This window comes from Phyllobates terribilis, unplaced genomic scaffold (genome assembly GCF_046119375.1).
Source record: "Phyllobates terribilis strain yellow unplaced genomic scaffold, ASM4611937v1 Scaffold_156__1_contigs__length_4398808, whole genome shotgun sequence".
Classification (NCBI taxonomy): Eukaryota; Metazoa; Chordata; class Amphibia; order Anura; family Dendrobatidae; genus Phyllobates; species Phyllobates terribilis.
Genome location: NW_027362916.1, coordinates 1,542,367 through 1,565,718, shown reverse-complemented (window position 1 = coordinate 1,565,718; position 23,352 = coordinate 1,542,367). Strand labels below are relative to the sequence as shown.

The 23,352-nt window shown below is 43.4% G+C and overlaps 1 protein-coding gene and 1 long non-coding RNA gene across 2 annotated transcripts; both read left to right on the top strand.

The window, feature by feature from the left end:
• The first annotated feature begins 408 nt into the window (after nt 1-408).
• On the top strand, nt 409-18,170 carry LOC141206988 (uncharacterized). The gene is made up of 8 exons (XM_073664346.1): nt 409-531; nt 5,420-5,538; nt 11,958-12,107; nt 12,237-12,416; nt 12,500-12,623; nt 12,707-12,804; nt 13,002-13,092; nt 16,302-18,170. The coding sequence occupies exons 3-8, from the start codon at nt 12,015-12,017 to the stop codon at nt 17,540-17,542; spliced, it is 1,827 nt and encodes a 608-aa protein (XP_073520447.1). The 5' UTR covers nt 409-531; nt 5,420-5,538; nt 11,958-12,014; the 3' UTR covers nt 17,543-18,170.
• Nucleotides 18,171-20,912: 2,742 nt separating this feature from the next.
• Nucleotides 20,913-23,115, top strand: LOC141206998 (uncharacterized). Its single transcript, XR_012277446.1, has 4 exons — nt 20,913-20,960; nt 21,036-21,142; nt 21,263-21,409; nt 22,331-23,115. It is a non-coding gene; the product is annotated as an uncharacterized lncRNA (long non-coding RNA).
• Nucleotides 23,116-23,352: the final 237 nt, after the last annotated feature.

The following is a 23,352-nucleotide window of genomic DNA, read 5'->3' as shown; positions in this document are numbered from 1 at the left end:
CGCTCCGTACGCCTCGTACACGCGCGGCTCCGCTCCGTACGCCTCGTACACGCGCGGCTCCGCTCCGTACGCCTCGTACACGCGCGGCTCCGCTCCGTACGCCTCGTAACGCGCTGCTCCGCTCCGTACGCCTCGTACACGCGCGGCTCCGCTCCGTACGCCTCGTACACGCGCGGCTCCGCTCCGTACGCCTCGTACACACGCGGCTCCGCTCCGTACGCCTCGTACACACGCGGCTCCGCTCCGTACACCTCGTACACACGCGGCTCCGCTCCGTACACCTCGTACACACGCGGCTCTGCTCCGTACACCTCGTACACACGCGGCTCTGCTACATCCACACTGTAAAACCCTCCTGACCCCACACATAAACTTCAGCTCATCCAGCACCATGACAACCAGCACAGCAGAGTCCTGCATCCACTGAGGCCCCTGATCATGTGACCCCTGACTCCTCCCCTCCTGTGACCTCATCACAGCTCCTGTGCGCACAGAGCAGCCATATATGTGGTGGCGGCTCTGCAGGTGGAGGTATGTGGAGACCCCATTACTGGGCGCAGGGGGCATTAACCCCTTCAGCACGGAGACTCTTTTGGGGTCTTGTGTTGCCCCTTTATAAGAATCATAAGGTTTTTGTTCTGTTTCCTGTAATAGATACATACGACCCAACTATGGAGACAGGAAGGGAGGAAACGTATTGTTCTCATAGTACAGGACCCCTTTACTGCCCCCCACAGTGTAATGCCCCCATTATGCCCCTTATACAGTATGTATGATGCCCCCACACAGTGTAATTCCCCCATTATGCCCCTTATGCAGGATGTATTATGTCCCACACAGTGTAATGCCCCCATTATGCCCCTTATGCAGGATGTATTATGCCCCCACACAGTGTAATGCCCCCATTATGCCCCTTATGCAGTACGTATGATGCCCACACACAGTGTAATGCCCCCATTATGCCCCTTATGCAGGATGTATGATGCCCCCACACAGTGTAATGCCCCCATTATGCCTCTTATGCAGGATGTATGATGCCCCCACAGTGTAATGCCCCTTATGCAGTATGTATGATGCCCCCACACAGTGTAATGCCCCCATTATGCCCCTTATGCAGTACGTATGATGCCCACACACAATGTAATGCACCCATTATGCCCCTTATGCAGTATGTATGATGCCCCCACAGTGTAATGCCCCTTATGCAGTATGTATGATGCCCCCACACAGTGAAATGCCCCCATTATGCCCCTTATACTGTTTATATGATGCCCCCACACAGTGTAATGCCCCCATTATGCCCCTTATGTAGTATGTATGATGCCCCCACACAGCGTAATACCTCTATTATGCCCCTATAATAATAGGAGAAACAGAGTACATATGGGCATAAAAACAGTATAGCTTTATTAGATATCAAATATACAAAGGGCCACGACAGGTGGCGACATGAAGTAGTAATAGATTACAAAATGCAGCACATAGTCATATGAATACAGGATATAAATACTTTGAGAAAAATTTCCTCAGGAAAAAAGAGGAAAAGGGGGCAAGCACAAAAAGATATAAGACACACCATGGAAATGCACCGCTCCATACAAGTGTACGGGTAAATATGCAGTGTCAATGTAAATATCAGATGTCGCTTACCAAACGCAATAATAGATAAAAGTAAGAGACAGGCCAAGGACCAGGAGAGACAGAGATACCAGGTGGCCCTAATTGGAGCCTCCTTATGCAAGATGTATGATGCCCCCACACAGTGTAATGCCCCCATTATGCCCCTTATGCAGGATGTACAGTTAGGTCCATATATATTTGGACAAAGACAACATTTTTCTAATTTTGGTTCTAGACATTACCACAATGAATTTTAAACAAAACAATTTAGATGCAGTTGAATTTCAGACTTTCAGCTTTCATTTGAGGGTATCCACATTAAAATTGGATGAAGGGTTTAGGAGTTTCAACTCCTTAACATGTGCCACCCTGTTTTTAAAAGGGACCAAAATTAATTGGACAGATTAAATAATTGTAAATAAAATGTTCATTTCTAGTACTTGGTTGAAAACCCTTTGTTGGCAATGACTGCGTGAAGTCTTGAACTCATGGACATCACCAGACGCGGTGTTTCCTCCTTTTTGATGCTCTGCCAGGCCTTCACTGCGGTGGTTTTCAGTTGCTGTTTGTTTGTGGGCCTTTCTGTCTGAAGTTTAGTTTTTAACAAGTGAAATGCATGCTAAATTGGGTTGAGATCAGGTGACTGACTTGGCCGTTCAAGAATATTCCACTTCTTTGCTTTAATAAACTCCTGGGTTGCTTTGGCTTTAAGTTTTGGGTCATTGTCCATCTGTAGTATGAAACGACGACCAGTCAGTTTGGCTGCATTTGGCTGGATCTGAGCACACAGTATGGCTCTGAATACATCAGAATACATTCGGCTGCTTCTGTCCTGTGTCACATCATCAATAAACACTAGTGACCCAGTGCCATTGGCAGCCATGCATGCCCAAGCCATCACACTGCCTCCGCCGTGTTTTACAGATGATGTGGTATTCTTTGGATCATGAGCTGTACCACGCCTTCGCCATACTTTTCTCTTTCCATCATTCTGGTATAGGTTGATCTTGGTTTCATCTGTCCAAAGAATGTTCTTCCAGAACTGTGCTGGCTTTTTTGGATGTTCTTTTAGCAAAGTCTGGTGTAGCCTTTTTATTCTTGATGCTTATGAGTGGCTTGCACCGTGCAGTGAACCCTCTGTATTTACTTTCATGCAGTCTTCTCTTTATGGTAGATTTGGATATTGATACGCCTACCTCCTGGAGAGTGTTGTTCACTTGGTTGGCTGTTGTGAAAGGGTTTCTCTTCACCATGGAGATTATTCTGCGATCATCCACCACTGTTGTCTTCCGTGGGCGCCCAGGTCTTTTTGCATTGATGAGTTCACCAGTGCTTTCTTTCTTTCTCAGGATGTACCAAACTGTAGATTTTGCCACTCCTAATATTGTAGCAATTTCTCGAATGGGTTTTTTCTGTTTTTGCAGCTTAGGGATGGCTTGTTTCACCTGCATGGAGAGCTCATTTGACCGCATGTTTACTTCACAGCAAAACCTTCCAAATGCAAGCACCACACCTCAAATCAACTCCAGGCCTTTTATCTGCTTAATTGAGAATGACATAACGAATGGATTGCCCACACCTGTCTATGAAATAGCCTTGGAGTCAATTGTCCAATTAATTTTGGTCCCTTTAAAAACAGGGTGGCACATGTTAAGGAGCTGAAACTCCTAAACCCTTCATCCAATTTTAATCTGGATACCCTCAAATGAAAGCTGAAAGTCTGAACTTCAACTGCACCTGAATTGTTTTGTTTAAAATTCATTGTGGTAATGTCTAGAACCAAAATTAGAGAAATGTCTCTGTCCAAATATATATGGACCTAACTGTATGATGCCCCCACACAGTGTAATGCCCCCGTTATGCCCCTTATGCAGGATGTATGATGCCCCCATTATGCCCCTTATGCAATAGGTTTGATGCCCCCCACACAGAGTAATGTTCCTACAGTACCATCTTCCCCCCACACACAGTATAATGTTTCCACAGTACCGGCTGAGGTCCTGCAGTTGGAATAAGTCCTGAGGTTTTACAGTTGAAATAATCCCTCTGGAATTGGTTTTCCCTCTGCCTGCTCCCCTACATGTATACATGCATGTAGGGAAGCAGGCCTTTCTAGATATCGAGTCTTTGTACAGTAATATACCGCATGAGGATGATATCAGAGGAGTAAGACGTTTATTGAAATCGAGATCAATAGAGTGTAGCAGACATAATGACTTCATGGAGGATCTTCTAACATTCACTCTTAGTCATAACATCTTTCTTTTTGACAGGAAGTACTTACCCGAGCTCAGGGGTCCTGCGATGGGGAGCCCCTGTACCCCTCATCTGCTAATCTATTACTGGGCTGGTGGGAGGAAACTACAATATTCAGGGATGATAATAAATGGTGGCATCCATATATTGGGGCATGGTATAGATCAGGGGTCCTCAAACTACGGCCCGCGGGCCACATGCGGCCCGCGGAGAACTTTTATCCGGCCCGCTGGGCTATGGGTGGAGGAGAGGAGAGCGGTGCCATTGCCCACCCTTCCCCCCGCTTGCTCAGGGCCCCGGCAGGCGGATACTTACCTCTCCCCGTGCCTCCGCAGATCCGCTGTCTTCCTGCTCTGCGCTTCCTGTGACTTCTCAGGTCAGAGGGCGCGGTGACGTCTTTACACCGCACCCTCCCGAGTGCCGTCACAGGCAGCGCAGAGCGGGACAACGACGCTTGAGTCCGGACCAGAGTAGAGCAGCGGCAGCAAGTGAAGAGTGAGTATTGGATTTTTTTTTTTTTTATGTATGGAGGCATAGGTCATTATATGGGGGGTGACATCCTGCATGGGGCATGATATGGGGGGTGACATCCTGCATGGGGCATTATATGGAGGGAAAGGAACATCCTGCATGGGGCATAATATGGGGGGGGTGACATGCTGCATGGGGCATAATATGGGGGTGTGACATGCTGCATGTGGCATAATATGGGGGGGTGACATGCTGCATGTGGCATTATATGGGGGGGTGACATGCTGCATGGGGCATTATATGGGGGGGGGTGACATGCTGCATGGGGCATTATAAAGACAGGGGAGTGATATCCTGCATGGGGCGTTATTTGGGGGTGGCATCCAGCATGGGGCATTATAAGGGGGGAACAGCCTGCATGGGGCATTATATGGGGGGAACAGCCTGCATATGGCATTATAAGGGGGAAACAGCCTGCCTGTTGGGAACATTTACCTGCCCATTGAGGACCTATGCTGCCTATTGGGGACATTTACCTGCCCATTGAGGACCTATGCTGCCTATTGGGGACATTTACCTGCCTATTGGAGACATATGCTGCCTATTGGGGACCTATGCTGTCTATTGGGGACATTCACTTGCCTATTAGAAACCTATGCAGCCTATTGGGGACATTTACCTGCCTATTGAGTACCTATGCTGCCTATTGGGGACATTTACCTGCCTATTGGGGACATTTACCTGCCTATTGGAGACCTATGCTGCCTATTGGGGACCTTTACCTGCCTATTGGGGACCTATGCTGCCTATTGGAGACATTTACCTGCCTATTGGGGACCTATGCTGTCTATTGGGGACATTTACCTGCCTATTGGAGACGTTTACTTGCCTATTAGGAACCTATGCTGCCTATTGGGAACATTTACTTGCCTATTAGGAACCTATGCTGCCTATTGGGGATATTTAACTGCCTATTGGGGACATTTACTTGCCTATTGGGGACTCTCGCACCACACCAGTCTGAGCTTGAGATAATTTGTTAAACAATGCCTTCTTTCTGTTCTCCAACCAGATCCAGACTAACTGATACACACTTGCATCACTTGTTACGACAAGCAGTGACAAATATGGAACCGGACATTGACCATCTCATTAGCCAAAAGCAGGCCCATAGTTCCCATTGAAATACCGGTAAGTTTGTTGATTTAACTTTACTTCTTCTTCATTTTAAATATTATATTTGTTCCCGTTTTGTTTTTTTACTTCAAAATAAGATATGTGCAGTGTGCATAGGAATTTGTTCATAGTTTTTTTTAAAACTATATTCCGACCCTCCAATGGTCTGAGGGACAGTGAACTGGCCCCCTGTTTAAAAAGTTTGAGGACCCCTGGTATAGATATATTGACAACATTTTTATCATCTGGTCAAGGACGAGTGAACAATTTCTTGAATTTGTCAGAGAACTCAATATCCATAGAGTGGGCCTTAGATTTATGTCCGAGTTTAATTAATACCAGTTTCCTTTCCTGGATGTACTAATCAAGAAAGTACGGGATGGGAGCCTGGGCTGTGGAGTTGGTAAGCCAAACCTTCGACTCCTACTCCTCAATTTCCATGACACCGACACCGACTCCTACTCCACGACTCCGACTCCCTCATACATGGCTCATGTTTAAGTGATAAATTTACAGTAGGACACATTTTTTCTCAGCTAAAACTCTAGACCCTTAGATCAGGAACAGGACAGACATTTATAGGACATTTCATAACTTTCCCAAATTCTTATGAAAAAATATTACTCACAAACTGCTTTGAACTACTGTGCCCAATTTATTATGTATTTTAGGAGTCGGAGTCGGTCCATTTTACACCGACTCCAACTCTGACTCCACAGCCCTGGATGGGACCCTAGGGACACTCCTCTACCATAAACTATTAAAGCGGGATAGCCACCACCCCATCCTACTAAAAAAAAAAAAGCAATATCCAAGGGCCAATTTTTACAGTTGAGAAGAAACTGCTCTAATGTCACAGATATTAATATACTGGCAATAGACATAAACACCAGATTCAAGGAAAAAGGTATCCACAGTACATTTTGGATTCCACACGATTGTTTGCAGAAAAACAGGAGAGACAGACACTCCTCCATACCTAACCAAGACACCAAGAAAAATATGGGATAACACAAGTAATAGGAACTTGTGACAATCAGAGTGACCATATCTTTAATACCTCAGAAAACACTAGGATGTACTTGTGGCCGACCTGGACCTGAGGGTGCTGTGGAATCCACTCCCACAATAACTTTTAGAAAGGGTTGGTCAATTAGGGACCGTTTAGTGCATAGTTTCTATAAAAACCTGCACCCAAGGGGACATGGCTAGATAGAAGAATCTGTGGTTTCTTTAGATGTGGAGAAAGTTGTACATGTAATTGGATGAGACCATGTAAATCTTTCTCGAGTTCCTCTACATGTGAAACCCTTTTCCAGAGGGATTATTCCAACTGTAAAACCTCAGGACTTGTATATGTGGCCACATGCATCTACCTCCTAGATTATGTATGCATGACCAAGAGGCAGTCTAGGAGGAGTGTGGGGGGCATTTGGGCGAAATACGCCATGGTCGGGTGTCACGGGTGTGTCTGAAGTGACATACAGTGCAATGCAGACAGCTGCCTAGATAGAAGGCTGTCTTTAGGACCCAGCGACTACCTCCCTTTAGTCTGGGTGTATATATACCTGGTGTGTCTAGGTGGGCGTTGGAGGTTATACTCATTTCTACTTGGAACTTGGCTGAAGCAGCATCACGTCCTCTTTGGAGTCTTGAGGCCGTGTGCCCTGTTGGAGTTTCTTCTAAAGCTAAGTTGTAATTCCCCTGTGTTGTCTTCCCCTTTTGTCTTTAGAGTGCTAGCGGTGGTTGACTAGTGCTCATCTCCTTCCACCCCCAGCTATAGCCTTATGCCGGGGATAGTAGGGCGAGGCACATGATGGATGACAGCTGCAGAGGCTGTATAGGGACATTATTGTGAGACAGGGTGACGCTAGTCCAGATTAGGAGGTCACCTCTTCCCCCTTTTCCCTAGTGTCTGGGCTCCCTTTAACTTTCCCCTCTGTGTTGCACTCACACCTGGCGTGACTCTCTGTGTTGCACTCACACCTGTTGTGACATTATAACTGGCCGAGCACGTTTTGGAAATAAAAAAAACGACACAAGATTGACACTTTGTTTTTTTTTCTTTGTGTGTTTTTGGGGATGCACCTTTTTTTTCCTGACTCCCTTTAGTATGGGATCAGTTGCAGAGCAGTTCCGCTGTCTGTCTCTGGAGGTGAATGCCCTCTGCTGTGAGGTTCTAAGGTTCTGCAGCGGTTACAGGCCGCCAATGTGGGGGTCTCTGCGGGTAAGCCTGTCCAGCCTGAACCCAAGGTTGCCCTCCCGGACAGGTTTTTCAGGAGGTAGGGACAAGTTTTTTGTGTTTAAGGAGGCATGCAAATTGTACTTCAAACTTCGTCCCTACTCCTCCGGTAATGAGGAGCAAGGGGTTGGTATTGTGATCTCTCTACTGCAGGGTGATCCTCACTCATGGACATTTTCATTACCACAGGACTCAGTTTGTCTCCAGCCTGTGGGGGTTTTTTTTTTGAGCTCTTGCCCTCATCTATGATGATCCTGACCAAGTCGCCTTGGCTGAGTCTAAGCTACGTCGTCTTCAGTAGGGGATTCGGTCAGTGGAAATGTACAGTTCAGAATTCCGTAGATGGGCTACGGATTCCAAATGGAATGACTCAGCCCTTAAAAGTCAATTTTGTGAGGGGCACACGGAAAGGTTAAAAGATGCCTTAGCTGTATATGATACCCTTCAGTCCTTGGAGGATGCCATGTCTTTGGCCTTACGTCTGGATAAACACGTTCGGGATAGACGGGTGTGACCTCCTTCTCCGGGGCCTTTTTGTCTCGGTTGTGTACCTGCCAAGGGAGTGGTCTGGGGGTGAACCAGTACTGGGGGAGGTGGAGGAACCTATGCAGTTAGGGGGTGTCACTACATCATACATCTCCCCAGAGATTCGCAAGAAAAAAGGCGTATTTTTTTTGTGGGAAAAAGGGACACTTTGTTGAGACCTGTCCTTCAATTCCTAAACAGAAAGACTATATTAACTCTCGGTAGTCTGGAGTTGGATAAACAAGGGGTGCATTTGTGGCCAAACTGCAGTTTCCGCTTTGTCCTGACTGCAGAGGTTGTGCTAGAGAACAAAATTGAAAAAATTACGTAGAACCTCTTGAGCCCTCACCTCTACCACCGCCCCCAGTAATGGTTGATGGTAATTTGGAGTTCAAGATTTCGAGAATAGTAGATTCTTGTGTCCAACGTCATTCTCTACAATACTTGGTGCACTTAAAAGGCTATGGTCCGGAGGAGAGGACATGGGTTTCAGCGTCAGAGGTGAACGCTCCCAGATTGGTTCGTTATTTTCACACCTCTTTTCCTGAGAAACCCGGTCCTGAGTGTCCGGATGCCACATGTAGAGGGAGGGTACTGTCACGGGTGTGTCAGAGGTGACAGACAGTCGCCCTGCAAGGGTTTGCAGGAGATCTCCATGTTTGGCAATGCAGACAGCTGCCTAGATAGGAGGCTGTGTTTAGGACCCAGCGACTACCTCCCTTTAGTCTGGGTGTATGTATACCTGGTGTATCTAGGTGGGCGTTGCCAGTTATACTCATTTCTACTTGTAACTTGGCTGAAGCAGTATCACGTCCTCTTTGGAGTCTTGAGGCCGTGTGCCCTGCTGGAGTTTCTTCTAAAGCGAAGTTGTAATTTCCCTGTGTTGTCTTCCCCTTTTGTCTTTAGAGTGCTAGCGGAGGTTGACTAGTGCTCATCTCCTTCCACCCCCAGCTATAGCCTTATGCCAGGGATAGTGGGGCGAGGCACGTGATGGATGACAGCTGCGGAAGCTGTATAGGGATGTTAGGGGGAGACAGGGTGGTGCTAGTCCAGATTAGGAGGTCACCTCTTCCCCCTTTTCCCTAGTGTCTGGGCTCCCTTTCCCCTCTGTGTTTCACTCACACCTGGCGTGACTCTGTGTTGCACTCAAACCTGGCGTGACATCGGGACACCTCATTAGTGAGACACATGAACAGTGCATATTGAGGTGAAACAAGAAACATCTCCTTTTGCATCATTGAGGTGGTTAAACCCAATGTGAGAGGAGGTGATCTAAATAGATGTATCCTCTAAAAGTAAAGTGAGTGGATTTCTAGACTGGATTCACTAGCCCCTAAGGGACTGAATGAGCAAATTTCCTATGCCTGTTTTGTATGAATACAGCCCCATCCTGGATTACATTTTTGGATTTTATACTCTAACCATTGCTACTCAGTTCCCTGTGAATGAGGTTCACATATTGTTTTACTTCATCAAGAGATCTGAGCCTCTATATCAGAATTATTTCTGATCAGTTATATCCCACTTATACTATTTAGTAACTAACAAGTGTGGTGATCCTTGTGTATCTCTAATTATGCAATAGGAGTCAAATATGACCATTTAGGAGTATGATAACTACGGGCATGTGCAGTCACAGGTACAAGTGGCGCGGTGGCAATCAGTTTATCTGGTGTTTCAGCATAAAGCACGTCACTTCCGGACATGGACACTAGGTGATGGACATTATCGAACCTCTAGCTCATGAGAAGTAGCGTAGGCGCGGTACATTATCGTAGACAGACTCTATTCTGTATATCCTGTGACAATTCACCTCTAGGAATGGGAATGGGTCTCCTAGTCTGGGAGGGGTTTTGGATGAAGTGGGATATTTATACATGGGCACCTGGCTATTAGGCACACTGTGCTGAACATCATGAATTATCATCCCTATATCAAGCCTCCTAATGAACCTGTTGGGGAAATGCTTTGAGGCCGATTATTGAAACATTCTCTGAGTACCATACCCTTTCCTTTATACATATTGTAGGGGTTTTACTCACTGGGGCACAATGGGAGGAAAACAAGAGGCATGTTCCTTTAAAATTTCATGTGAGTTTATTACTTCATAAACCCAGAAGCCAAGCAGAAAAGCAAATAGCCTTTAGATCAGGCAAACAAAGTAAATGTCCTTAGCCGGTCTCTGCTCGCCCAGGCCTGTGCGGCACACAAGCTGGGGTAGCGTCCAGTGTCCTGGCTTGGTCTGAAGACAAACATACACAGGAGGCCTTCTCCCTCCAAACACACAGACCATGTGCCAAACAACAGCCTCCATTTTATAGGCTGTTAACCACACCCAGAGGTGAGGTATGTGGGTAGCTGGACCCGCCCATTCTCTCTTAGCTACCCGTAACCCGGCTCCCAGGTGCACCAAATGATCCTCTTAGTACTTATCTGCCCTAGAGAAACACTCCGGGTTACATCACAGAGACCGGCCATCTCTGTGACACATGCCTCCCATTGACTATGCAACCATTAACCACATTGCAATACATATATGGTTTTATGATTACCCCACGGCTGATGAATGGGAATCTGTCACCCCCTGGGACTTATCTGACCTCTAATATTGGCATACAGGTGATAGAAATGTGACTCTATACTTACCTGTATGCCTCATATTAGAGGTCTGTTTGCTGTGAAATGGCTTTTTATTCAGTGAAGATTCTGATGCTTGCTGGCCGTGGGGTAGTCGGTGGAGTGGATTCCCTTTAATAAATACTCACTTAGCCCCATTCTTCGTGCAGATACTAATAAATACAGGACCTATGAGATTTTTACCATATGATAGTTGGATAGTTAGGGGTGTATCATCCATAGCAGCAGCCCACAGGGCCACTATGGTGCCCGTGAAAAAAACACAGAATTTGAGCTTGGTATAAGTTGGTATCCATGCAGCACATAGATGCATGTTTACTATGGCCATAAATCAGAAAAAAACTATAAGAAGAAAAATGATCATAAACCCTGCTGTAAATAAACAAATAAATAGCAAAAGTGCATTTAAATAAAATAGGGTTCTTAGTAACACTGTTTTTGATCAAAAATAGCATGAAAGCTATCCCACCATGGCAAGATGAGCCCATTCGGGGTAGTCCTACTCTGTTTAATATTAAAAACCTTACCATGTATCAAAGCCTCAAACTTCTGTGTGTGAATCAGACCTGAGATCTAACGTGATAGAAGATTACAGTCCGGGGAAGACGGGAAACATTCATATAGACGGCCGGTGGAGATGTAGTCAGTGAAGAACTCTGGCCAAATATGTTTGTAGAGCCGTAGTAGAAGATGAAAATTTCGTCCTCTTTATGAAGTAGTTATTTCTCATGTCACGTGTAATGAATATCTCCTGCAGTATTGCGAATGCCTATTGCAGTGTCAGTAAATGAGACGAGAATTAGCTTTATGGAAGATGAGTCTTTGAGAAATGTGTTCAGCTACCGACTCCGAGGAAGAAACTGCTTGCTGTCTGTGGCCTAAAATATATAGGTTTTATTACTAGATGTAAAGCAGAAAACTAAATACTGTAAAATAATAAATCTCATATGTTTCCCTTATTATCTCCAGTAATTGTATTATTACACAGGATCTTTATGATGTTACATTGGCTCATCATCTTCTTATTCAGGTCCCTACAATATCAGATCCTCTCAGTGAAGATCTTCTATTTAAGAGAATTTTCCTTATGGACCCATCAAAGATGGATATGGATAGAGACAAGATGGCGGAGAGGATATTACACCTCACCCTAGAGATCCTCTTCCGACTTACTGGAGAGGTGAGAGATTCTGATGACATCACATTACATCATTCTTATCTATGGGAATAACAGATGGACAGAACTGGAGAGGTGAGGACTCTGGAAATGTCTGTAGTTAGAGTTATTAATGTGTCTCTCCATAACCAGGATTACACAGTAGTGAAGAAGACCTCTAGTGAGCGCTGTCAGGACCCTGTGTCTGAGGGATGGGGAAGACCCCTGAGCCCAATCACAGGGCCTCCACCTCACCCCCTGATACATGAGGACATCAATGACCAGAAGATCCTAGAACTCACCTACAAGATGATTGAGCTGCTGACTGGAGAGGTGACACTGCTGGGAATGCTGGGACATTATACAGTAACGCTATGAAGGGATCGGGGGGATGACTGTATCATTGTATGTGTCAGGTTCCTATAAGGTGTCAGGATGTCGCTGTCTATTTCTCCATGGAGGAGTGGGAGTATTTAGAAGGACACAAAGATTTGTACCAATACGTCATGATGGAGGTTCCCCAGCCCCTCACATCACCAGGTAATAGACAGGACTAAATACACACGGCCTATAATTATCTGTATGTAAAGAATGAATTCAGCCGCTGTATGTGTTTCCTCCAGATCTATCCAGTAAGAGGACAACACCAGAGAGATGTCCCCGTCCTTTTCTTCCACATGACTGTAAACAAGAAGATCCCAATGTTCCTCAGGATCATCAGGTAGATGGAGAGAAGGTGTCATGAGATCTCCCCTATGATGTGTAGACGGCTGTGAAGGTCTTGTGTTCAGTCTTGTTTTATCCACCAGTATTATGTGTTTTATATTTGTGTAATGAAAATGATGGAGTTGGCAGGATTAGAGCTGATCATAGATGGGACTTCTCATCTGTTTGTGACTTTTACAATATTTGTTTCAGGGTGAAGATCTGACCCATATTAATACTACAGAGACATATGTGAGGGGTGATGAGCGGTGTAAAGAGGAGATTCCTACATCTGACTACCCAGGTGAGTGGTAACCACTAAATGCTGAGAAGTCACAGATTCTTCTCAGTCACCGGCTGTGGCTGCTTTATCGGTGGTGTAGTCCGGCCGTATCACAATCATGTGATCACCATTTTGCCTCTAGACCACAACATTCTCTTCCATCCAAAACAGTTCAAATGATTTTGGGCATTGAAAACCCTTTTCCATAGAACTTACAACCTGGAGGATCCACCTACTCACTGTGATTAGGAGACGTTACCTGCCCAGATCTGTAAACCACAAAGCCAGAAAATCACTTGAAGAAAAATATTATGATGGGCCGTAAGAGAAAGCGAAGGGTAATGATGATGTTGGCTTCCTAGAACCCTGATATCTTTTTGGATGAATCTACCTTCTCTCCCTTCTGTGCTGCTGAATGTGCTCATATGGTCCCTACAAGACCAGGTCCAGTCTTTACTCTATACTCACAGTTTTGACTATAGTAGTTAGTGCCCAAAACACTCTTATTTAACCCCTTCCTGCAGCCAGTTTTGTGTTCCTATCTGGGCCCATTTTTCAAATCTGACATGTGTCACTTTATGTGGTGATAACTTTGGAATTCTTCACAAAGGATAATAGGAAACAAATGGACCTTACAAATAATATTTCATCTTCTCTTGAATCCGACAATACCTTGTATGCAATTGTACACTACTGTCTGGCCACATGGCAGGTTAAGAAGGGAAGGAGCGCGATTTAGCTATTTGAATGCAGATTTTGCTGGGATAGTGTGCAGACACGATGTATTGGGGACACTGTTCGTTGTCACCTGGCAGCTCAAAAGATGGCCACCATGAACAGGCTTGGCTCTATCTACTCCATTTTCCTGATCCCAGCGTTTGCCTTGCTCATCACCCTTTAACCCCTCTACGTGGATTTGGACTTAGACAGAGACTCCCTGAGCTTGCGCCACGGTTTACCTGCTGTTCTGTGGAGTGAGATGACAAGAAGAATAGTCAGGTAGCCGGATCAGAACCAGGAGGGCAGAGAAAATACAAAATCAGAAGACACAAGAGTAGTCAGTAGTCGTGCCAAGGTCACAACAGGACACAAATACACAAGCCGGGGGCTGAGCGCAGAAGACTGAACCAGAGGAGAACAAGGCTGGATCTGGCCGCTTCTGGTAATATGCACAAAAAGCAAAGCCACACTAAGAAGAATTAAAATTCCCCCAATATTCAAGAAAAAACACAGCAAAAAAGGGCAGCAGTGTTTACCTGCCCAGATGTTCAGAACTAAATGCACTACCAGGGTGCAGTATACCCACATAAAGATGGCGGCTACACAGGTGAAAAATACTGATGAGACAATCACTCACAACTAACCTACAATCACTCACAACCAACCTACAATCACTCACAACCTACCATTTCATGGAGGGGTGACTGCTTAGTATTTGAATTACTCACAAAAAGGCTTGTATAGGGTTCTGTTCACACTAAGGTGCACAGTATCCGGCTTACAGCCTATTAGTTACGCCTATACTATTAGATTAGGCAGGCTGCCCGGTACTATCCATATATTATATATGCATTTTTGCACTTTTTTTATTCCAGGGTGCAGCCAGGCCCATCAGTGCGGGCATTGTAAACTGTGTCTGTTCCCATGGGGTGCACTTGGATAGTACTGGGCAGCCCACCTAATCTAATAGTATGGGTGTAACTAATAGGCTGTAAGCCGGATACTGTGCACTACCCTAGTGTGAACAGCACCCTATACAAGCCATTTTGTGTGCAATTCAAATACTAAGCAGTCACCCCCTCCATGAAATGGTAGGTTGTGAGTGATTGTCTCATCAGTATTTTGTACTTGTGTAGCCGCCATCTTTATGTGGGTTTGCTGCACCCTGGTTTAGTTATGACGATCTGGGCAGGTACACACTTCTGCCCTATTTTGCTTTGTTTTAGTTTCTGGCAATATGCTTCCAGCTTTAGTAGGGTGCGGTGCTCTCCAGTTAGCTGAAGCAGGGAGCAGATTACTCCAGCTGGACAGCACACACACCCATACTACCAGACTGGATGGTACTACTGGTCCCAGGCACCCTAATCTTAGTGGCTGGACAGAGCCTGCGCCGCCCAGAGCTTCTGGTTCCGACGTCTCCTCCATCACCAGCGCCGCCTGCAGGATGAATAAGGCGGCTCCTGGTGAGAGAAGCAGATGTTGCAGGAGCAGATCCCAGAGGAGATGGGACCCACCATTTGCAGAAGCCCTAATGTGACCAAATTGCAGAGAACCAGAACAGTAGAAATCCCCATAAAGTGACTCCATTTTGGAAATTATAACCCTCAGTGAAGTAATCTATAGGAGTAGTGACTATTGTGACTCCACAGGCACTTTCTGGAAATTAGCACGCAGTGGATGATGGTGAGTGAAAATTACAAATATATAATTTCATTACCCAACACATAGTGCCCAGATTGTGCTCCAGGAGACACACACCGTAAATTAAGTGGGTTCTTCTCACTATAGTAATACCAAATACATGGATGCTGAGTGTTGTTTGGGCGCACTGCAAGGCTCAGAAGTGAGGGGGAGATTTGACTTTGGGAGAGCGGATATTGCTGGATTGGGTTATGGAAGCCATGTTGCTTTTCAAGAGCCTTTGAGCCACTAATAATGTGGAAACCTCTGGTTTTCCATTGACAGATAATGACCCTGACTGGGGACTTGTTTTTTTGTGAGATGAGTAGAAGTTTTTATTGGTATTATTTTTGCCTACATAACATTGTTTGATGGCTTCTTATTCCATATTTGGGAAGCAGAATGAACAGTTTGACACAACGATCTACTGGTTCATCCTATGAGGTTTTCTATTAGACTGTGAACTGTCATTCGGTCAATAACTTCCCATTTCTACAGACATTTTAAGTACAATTAACACAAGAATCTCATAGAAAAATAAATAAAGATTGCATACCACTTCTAAATCAATCTAAACAGACACATCCCTGGGCTACATGCTAATCCAGGAAAATGAAGAGATATATGCTCAAGTTTAAATATTCCTCTATATTTTAGATTTGTGTCTATTAAAATTGATTTTTAAGCTTGAGCATATATCTCTTCATTTTCCTGGATTAGCATGTAGCCCAGGGATGTGTTTGTTTAGACATTTTAAGTAGAAATGTTCAAAAATATAAATTTCAAGGATATTTTATTCAAAATTAATAATTGTTTTTTTTTCTTGGCAGATGACTGTACCAGAAGATCAGAGGGACTGGAGATTTTTAAATCAGACGATCTTAAGATCCCACAGGATACAATTGAAGTGAATGCCATTACTCCAGATATACCATCATCCCTTCACAGCAAACATCAATCATCTGATCCTATGAAACAGGTCCTATCTTCTGATTCATTACCGACTGCTAAGGAAAAAAAAAAAAAAATGAGCATTACAAAACGAACTGCTCCTAAAGCAAAGAAGACATTTTCAGGTTCAGAATATGGAAATATTTTTACCCTCTCAAAGTCTATTCTTAAACATCAAAAAATACACACAGCGGACAATAGATTTTCTTGTTCCATATGTGGGAGATGTTTTAACCAGAAATCAGATTTTAATATACACCAGAGAACTCACACAGGGGAGAAGCCTTTTTCATGTTCAGAATGTGGGAAATGTTTCAACCGGAAAGCACGTCTTCATATCCACCAGAGAACCCACACAGGAGAGAAGCCTTTTTCATGTTCAGAATGTGGGTTATGTTTCAACGAGAAAGCACATCTTAATAACCACCAGAGAACCCACACAGGGGAGAAGCCTTTTTCCTGTTCAGAATGTGGGAAATGGTTTAACCAGAGATCAGATTTGATTAATCACCAGAGAATTCACACAGGGGTGAAGCCTTTCTCATGTTCAGAATGTGGGAAATGTTTTAACCAGAAATCACATCTTGTTAAACACCAGAGAATCCACACAGGGGAGAAGCCTTTTTCATGTTCAGAATGTGGGAAATGTTTTAAACAGAAATCGCATCTTATCCTACACCAGAGAACTCACACAGGGGATAAGCCTTTTTCATGCTCAGAATGTGGGAAATGTTTTAACCAGAGATCAGATTTGATTAATCACCAGAGAATTCACACAGGGGTGAAGCCTTTTTCATGTTCAGAATGTGGGAAATGTTTTAAACAGAAATCGCATCTTATCCTACACCAGAGAACTCACACAGGGGATAAGCCTTTTTCATGCTCAGAATGTGGGAAATGTTTTAACCATAAATCACATCTTGTTAAACACCAGAGAACTCACACAGGGGAGAAGCCTTTTTCATGTTCAGAATGTGGGAAAGGTTTTATACAGCAATCAAATCTTATCAACCATCACAGAACTCACACAGGGGAGAAGCCTTTTTCATGTTCAGAATGTGTTAAATGTTTTAGCCATAAATCCGCTTTGGTTAAGCACCAGAGAACCCACACAGAGTAGAAGCCTTTTTCATATTCTTTTTTTTTCAATCCAATAAATTTGAGTATTTTTTTCATTAGTTTTTTTTTTTTGACAAATCAAGAAACCAGTACATACAATAATATATTAACATACCATAGGGATGACATAGATGCATCTCTCCTATATATCCTTTCAGCTTGCCCATTACCGTCTGATAACTTGCAGTTACTATATCTTACAATTAACATTCCACATTCTTGAAATCTCTTATATAACCATAATATTGTAATAAACATTATAATCCTATACACATATAGGTGTGCTATATTACCCATACCACATGTTAAGGAATTCCAATGCACATCATAATGAAACATTAGACCTCGCCAATACCCCCTTCCCCCATAAGTCAATGTCTCTCCAACAATAACCCCCTTGATGGCATTCCAGGTGTATCCAACCATAAGCCCCATATTTTCTCAAATGTATTCATTGAATTTTATTTTTTACATAACACCTTTTCTAATCTGATAATATTATTTATCCTATTTTTGAGTTCACTAATTTCTGGAGGTGAGGGGTTAATCCATTTGGATGCAATATGTTTCCTAGCTTGAAATAAAATATGTGAAATCCCTATTGAAATTGGGTCAAATTCCATATCATCTTCTAATATACCTAATAGACATTTTTTGGGTCTGGTTGAATATCTATTTTATACACCCTCTGTATAATAGACAGAACGCCTTTCCAGTATTTACCTATCTCCCGGCATTCCCATAGCGTATGTAATAGGCCGCAGCATCCATGTTACATCCTGGACATTCAGCAGCAGTCCGGTATCCTATGTTACATAGGAATCTAGGCGTCTTATATTTCCTGTGTATTAATATGATCTGGGAAAATCTCTGCGTCTCATATAAAGATAATTGGGGAACCAGTTCTAATACCTCTCTCCATTGATCCTCAGAAATTGGACCTATATCTCCATCCATTTTTTGAAATACGACCCTTAGTATTTCCCTTCTCTAATACCAACTTAACAAAAGTATTATTTTCTACCCAAAAGGGCGTCCATCTTGATTGTGCATTAAATGAATGCCGAAACTGTAGATATTTATACAATTGTTTTATTTGTCAACACAAATCCCCCCCTTTAATTCATCAAAGGACTTAAGTATTTTTAGAAAAGTGGAGGGCACCACCTATATAGTATCCAATGTTGTTCAACCCGTCACATACCAAAAAAACATACAGTGGGTACGGAAAGTATTCAGACCCCTTTAAGTTTTTCACTTTTTGTTTCATTGCAGCCATTTGGTAAATTCTAAAAAAATATATTTTTTTTCTCATTAAAGTCCACTCTGCACCCCATCTTGACTGAAAAAAAACAGAAATGTAGAAATTTTTGCAAATTTATTAAAGAAAAACTGAAATATCACATGGTCATAAGTATTCAGACCATTTGCTCAGTATTGAGTAGAAGCACTCTTTTGAGCTAGTACAGCCATGAGTCTTCTTGGGAATGATGCAACAAGTTTTTCACACCTGGATTTGGGGATCCTCTGCCATTCTTCCTTGCAGAACCTCTCCAGTTCCATCAGGTTGGATGGTGAATGTTGGTGGACAGCCATTTTCAGGTCTCTCCAGAGATGCTCAATTAGGTTTAGGTCAGGGTTGTGGCTGGGCCAGTCAAGAATGGTCACAGAGTTGTTCTGAAGCCACTCCTTTGTTATTTTAGCTGTGTGCTTAGTGTCAATGTTTTGTTGGAAGGTGAACCTTCGTCCAAGTCTGAGGTCCAGAGCACTCTGGAAGAGGTCATCATCTAGGATATCTCTGTACTTGGCCCATTCATGTTTCCTTCAATTGCAACCAGTTGTCCTGTCCCTGCAGCTGAAAAACACCTCCATAGCATGATGCTGCCACCACCAAGTTTCACTGCTGGGATTGGATTGGGCAGGTGATGAGCAGTGCCTGGTTTTCTCCACACATATTGCTTAGAATTATCACCAAAAAGTTCTATCTTTGTCTCATCAGACCAGAGAATCTTATTTCTCATAGTCTGGGAGTCCTTAATATGTTTTTGAGCAAACTATGCGGGCTTTCATATGTCTTGCACTGAAGAGGATTCCGTCGGGCCACTCTGCCATAAAGGTCTGACTGGTGGAGGGCTGCAGTGATAGTTGACTTTGTGGAACTTTCTCCCATCTCCCTACTGCATCTCTGGAGCTCAGCCACAGTGATCTTGGGGTTCTTCTTTACCTCTCTCACCAAGGCTCTTCTCCCATGATTGCTCAGTTTGGTTGGACGGCCAGGTCTAGGAAGACTTCTGGTGGTCCCAAACTTCTTCCATTTAAGGATTATGGAGACCACTGTGCTCTTAGGAACCTTGAGTAATGCAGAAATTCTTTTGTAACCTTGGCCAGATCTGTGCCTTGCCACAATTCTGTCTCTGAGCTCCTTGGGCAGTTCCTTTGAGCTCATGATTCTCATTTGGTCTGACATGCACTGTGAGCTGTGAGGTCTTATATTGACAGGTGTGTGCCTTTCCAAATCAAGTCCTATCAGTTTAATTAAATACAGCTGGACTCCAATGAAGGAGTAGAACCATCTTAAGGAGGATCACAAGGAAATGGAAACCATGTGACTCAAATATGAGTTTCTGAGCAAATGGTCTGAATATTTATGACCATGTGATATTTCAGTTTTTCTTTTTTAATACATTTGCAAAAATTTCTACATTTCTGTGTTTTTTCAGTCAAGATGGGGTGCAGAGTGTACTTTAATGAGAAAAAAAATGAAGTTTTTAGAATTTACCAAATGGCTGCAATGAAACAAAGAGTGAAAAATGTAAAGGGATCTCAATACTTTCCGTACCCACTGTATGGTCCAATGATACAGAGAAAAAACAGTATGTATTGACAGGGATCACCTCAATATATAAATTAAAATTATTTTATTAAACAATTACCTAGACAAACATATCACAGCTAAAAACAGTTAAAAAGCACAACGCTTGAACAAAATAACAAGCCGCCACATAATATTGTATTGGCTAACCTCAAAAAGAGTCACCAGAAATAAATGGCTTGAGGCTATGTGCCCACGATGCAGAAATGAAGCAGAAAATTTCTGCAGCGTTTCTGCATCTCCCTTGCCAGAAAAACGCATGCGTTTTTTTTACGCGTTTTTGACGCGTTTTTTCATGCGGATTTTACTTGCGTTTTTGTTGCATATCTAAAGCGTTTTTGAGACCAAATAAAGTTTATTTAAAAAAATTAAAAAAATAAAAAAAAAAAGGGAGAAATTCTGATGTAATTTCCTAGTTCAACCCCTCTTCACCATTTTGCTTTTTGTAAGAGAAAAGATGCCAGAGGAATTGCAGCCCCTACGGCGCAGCAGGCAATGCCTTTTGCTGCTGACTTGCTTAAATCTCATGCACTACTACGTTGAGCAGGTAATATAAAGTAGATCTTTTTTTGTGTTACATTATTTGTATGTAGTGTGTGTACTAACCTATATTGTTATATAGGAGCGGTTAAGGAGGAGAAGACGACCCAAAAAGATGTGGGTGCACCCTATCTTGCTTGAGCGTGCGGACAAGGGCCACTTCAATCTTCTTTACCAGGATTTAAGGACGTAAGATATATGTTCATAAAGTCTAAGGTCACACTTGTATACCTTTTTTTTTTTTTTAACGTTTTTGCTTGTATACTCTAAAATTATATTTTAATCCTATTTTTTTTTTTTTATACAAAGTTTTCCGGAAAAATTTCAACAATTTTGCCGTCTGAACATTACCGCGTTTGATCGTCTGCTAAGCATTATTTCTCCTGACCTGGACTACCAAGACACCGTAATGTGAAGGGCCATCTCTGCTGAGGAAAAGCTGCTCATCACCTTGCGGTAAGTTGAATGTTATATGTTTTTTATTATTTTTTAGATCTAAGCAACATATGCTGCCATGGGCAGAAAAATTATTGATTCAGGATTTCCACATTATGTTGTTCAGCTTTTATTTTTTTCTCCGATTTAGGACAATAGTACATTATTATAATAGAAACACCTCACCAATTCTGCATTTATCAACCATAGCCTGTTTCACATGTACACATCTAAAGCACCTTCCCAAAAAATGTTCTAGAGATCCGTTCCCCGTGTGTCGTGTGTGTTTTCCGTGTTGTAGTTGTGTGCATTACGTGTGCTTCACCTGGATCACATGGATGGACTTCTGGGAGTCAGCACTACAATCGATAATCCCAAGAGTCTGTGCTGAACGCTGCCCTCATCATGGTTCTCTACTGGCACTGTGCTCAGCACCAGCAGGGACCATGATGGGGGGGTTAGTATTGTGTCCCCAACTGTAAAAATTAAGAATAAAGTAATAGCAATCATTATGTCTCTTGTCTCTGGTATGTCTGGAAACTGTCATCACTCTTACCGTAGAAACTGATTAGTTAGTTAGTCACCCTGTGGTGATGGCTCCCCTGTGTCTGTGTACCTAATTTGGGCTTTACCATGAGATCAGCATGCACACAGATCAGATTGAAAAGGTAACTGATGTGTGAACTCTAGAGCAAACATCGTAGGCAAACACAGACACAAAATGAAAACAGAATAGAATTGATGTGTGAACTCAAGAGCAAACAAAATCTGAAAAAACAAATACTAAAATGTGTGTCCAAACCCCTGACCCCCCCCCAAAAAAAAGCTGATCGATGGAATAGTACTTTGTAATAGTCAGTCATTTTTAACAGAGTAATCAGAATTACTGTTGGCTTGTATTTCTTTCTATGGCTTTTCTAATTATATATTTTTCCTTTTCAGGTTTTTGGCCACAGGAGAGAGCTATACATCACTGCACCTCCAATTTCGGGTTGGTAATTCCACCATTTCCAGAATTGTGAGGTGCACATGTACCGTCATCTGGCAGAAGTTGCAGCCCATTGTGATGCCTTCCCCAACCGAGGAGACTTGGCTGCAGGTCGCAGCAGGTTTTGAAACTGTGGCCAATTTCCCCAACTGCATTGGTGTTGTTGATGGCAAACATGTGAGAGTTCAGCAGCCACCACGATCAGGATCACACTTCTTTAATTATAAGAAGTATTTTTCCGTGGTCCTGATGGCGGTGGCTGAGGCACATTACAAATTTGTTGCCATCGACGTTGGTGCTTATGGCAGTACAGGGGACTCTTGGGTGTTTAGATCATCACAGATTGGGCTGCAAATTCTTCAAGATGGCGGAACACTCCCAGCCCCAAGACCTTTGCCAGGTTCCACACATCCAGTTCCTTTTGTGATGGTATCGGATGAGGCATTTCCCTTACAGACCGACCTGCTGCGCCCATTACCCACGAAGGGCACTGGATGACCGGCGGAGGATTTTTAATTATCGGCTGAGTCGTGCACGCAGATATGTGGAATGCACCTTCGGAATCATGTGTAGTCAGTGGAGGATCTTTCACACTGCCATACAGTTGGATACGGAGACCGTTGACACTGTAATTAAGGCATTCTGTGTACTCCACAACTATGCTCGTGAATACAGCACTGAGCAAGATGAGGAGTCACAGCTGTCTGAATTAATTACAGTTGTCAACTCTGGTCAGGGAAGGCCATCCAACTCTGGTGCCAGGGTGCGAGAAACCTTCGCTGACTACTTCATGAGTCCTGAAGGTGCCGTGCACTGGCAATACTCCTGTGCTGGTGTTGAGCAGCCTGACCAGCAGAGAAGATCTGATCAACAGTAAAGAAGAACTTCCTGTCTTCATTTTTTTTTCTGTAAAATGTTTAAAAAAAATTTTTAAAATAATAAATAAATTTTGTTTAAATTTTAATTTGTCTCCAAT

Excerpts from the sequence above, each read along its gene's own strand:
- LOC141206988 (XM_073664346.1), top strand. The coding sequence starts at position 12,015 with ATGGACCCATCAAAGATGGATATGGATAGAGACAAGATGGCGGAGAGG. Across the intron at positions 12,108-12,236 it reads TCTTCCGACTTACTGGAGAG|GATTACACAGTAGTGAAGAA; the intron begins GTGAGAGATTCT and ends CTCCATAACCAG. Across the intron at positions 12,624-12,706 it reads CCAGCCCCTCACATCACCAG|ATCTATCCAGTAAGAGGACA; the intron begins GTAATAGACAGG and ends TGTTTCCTCCAG.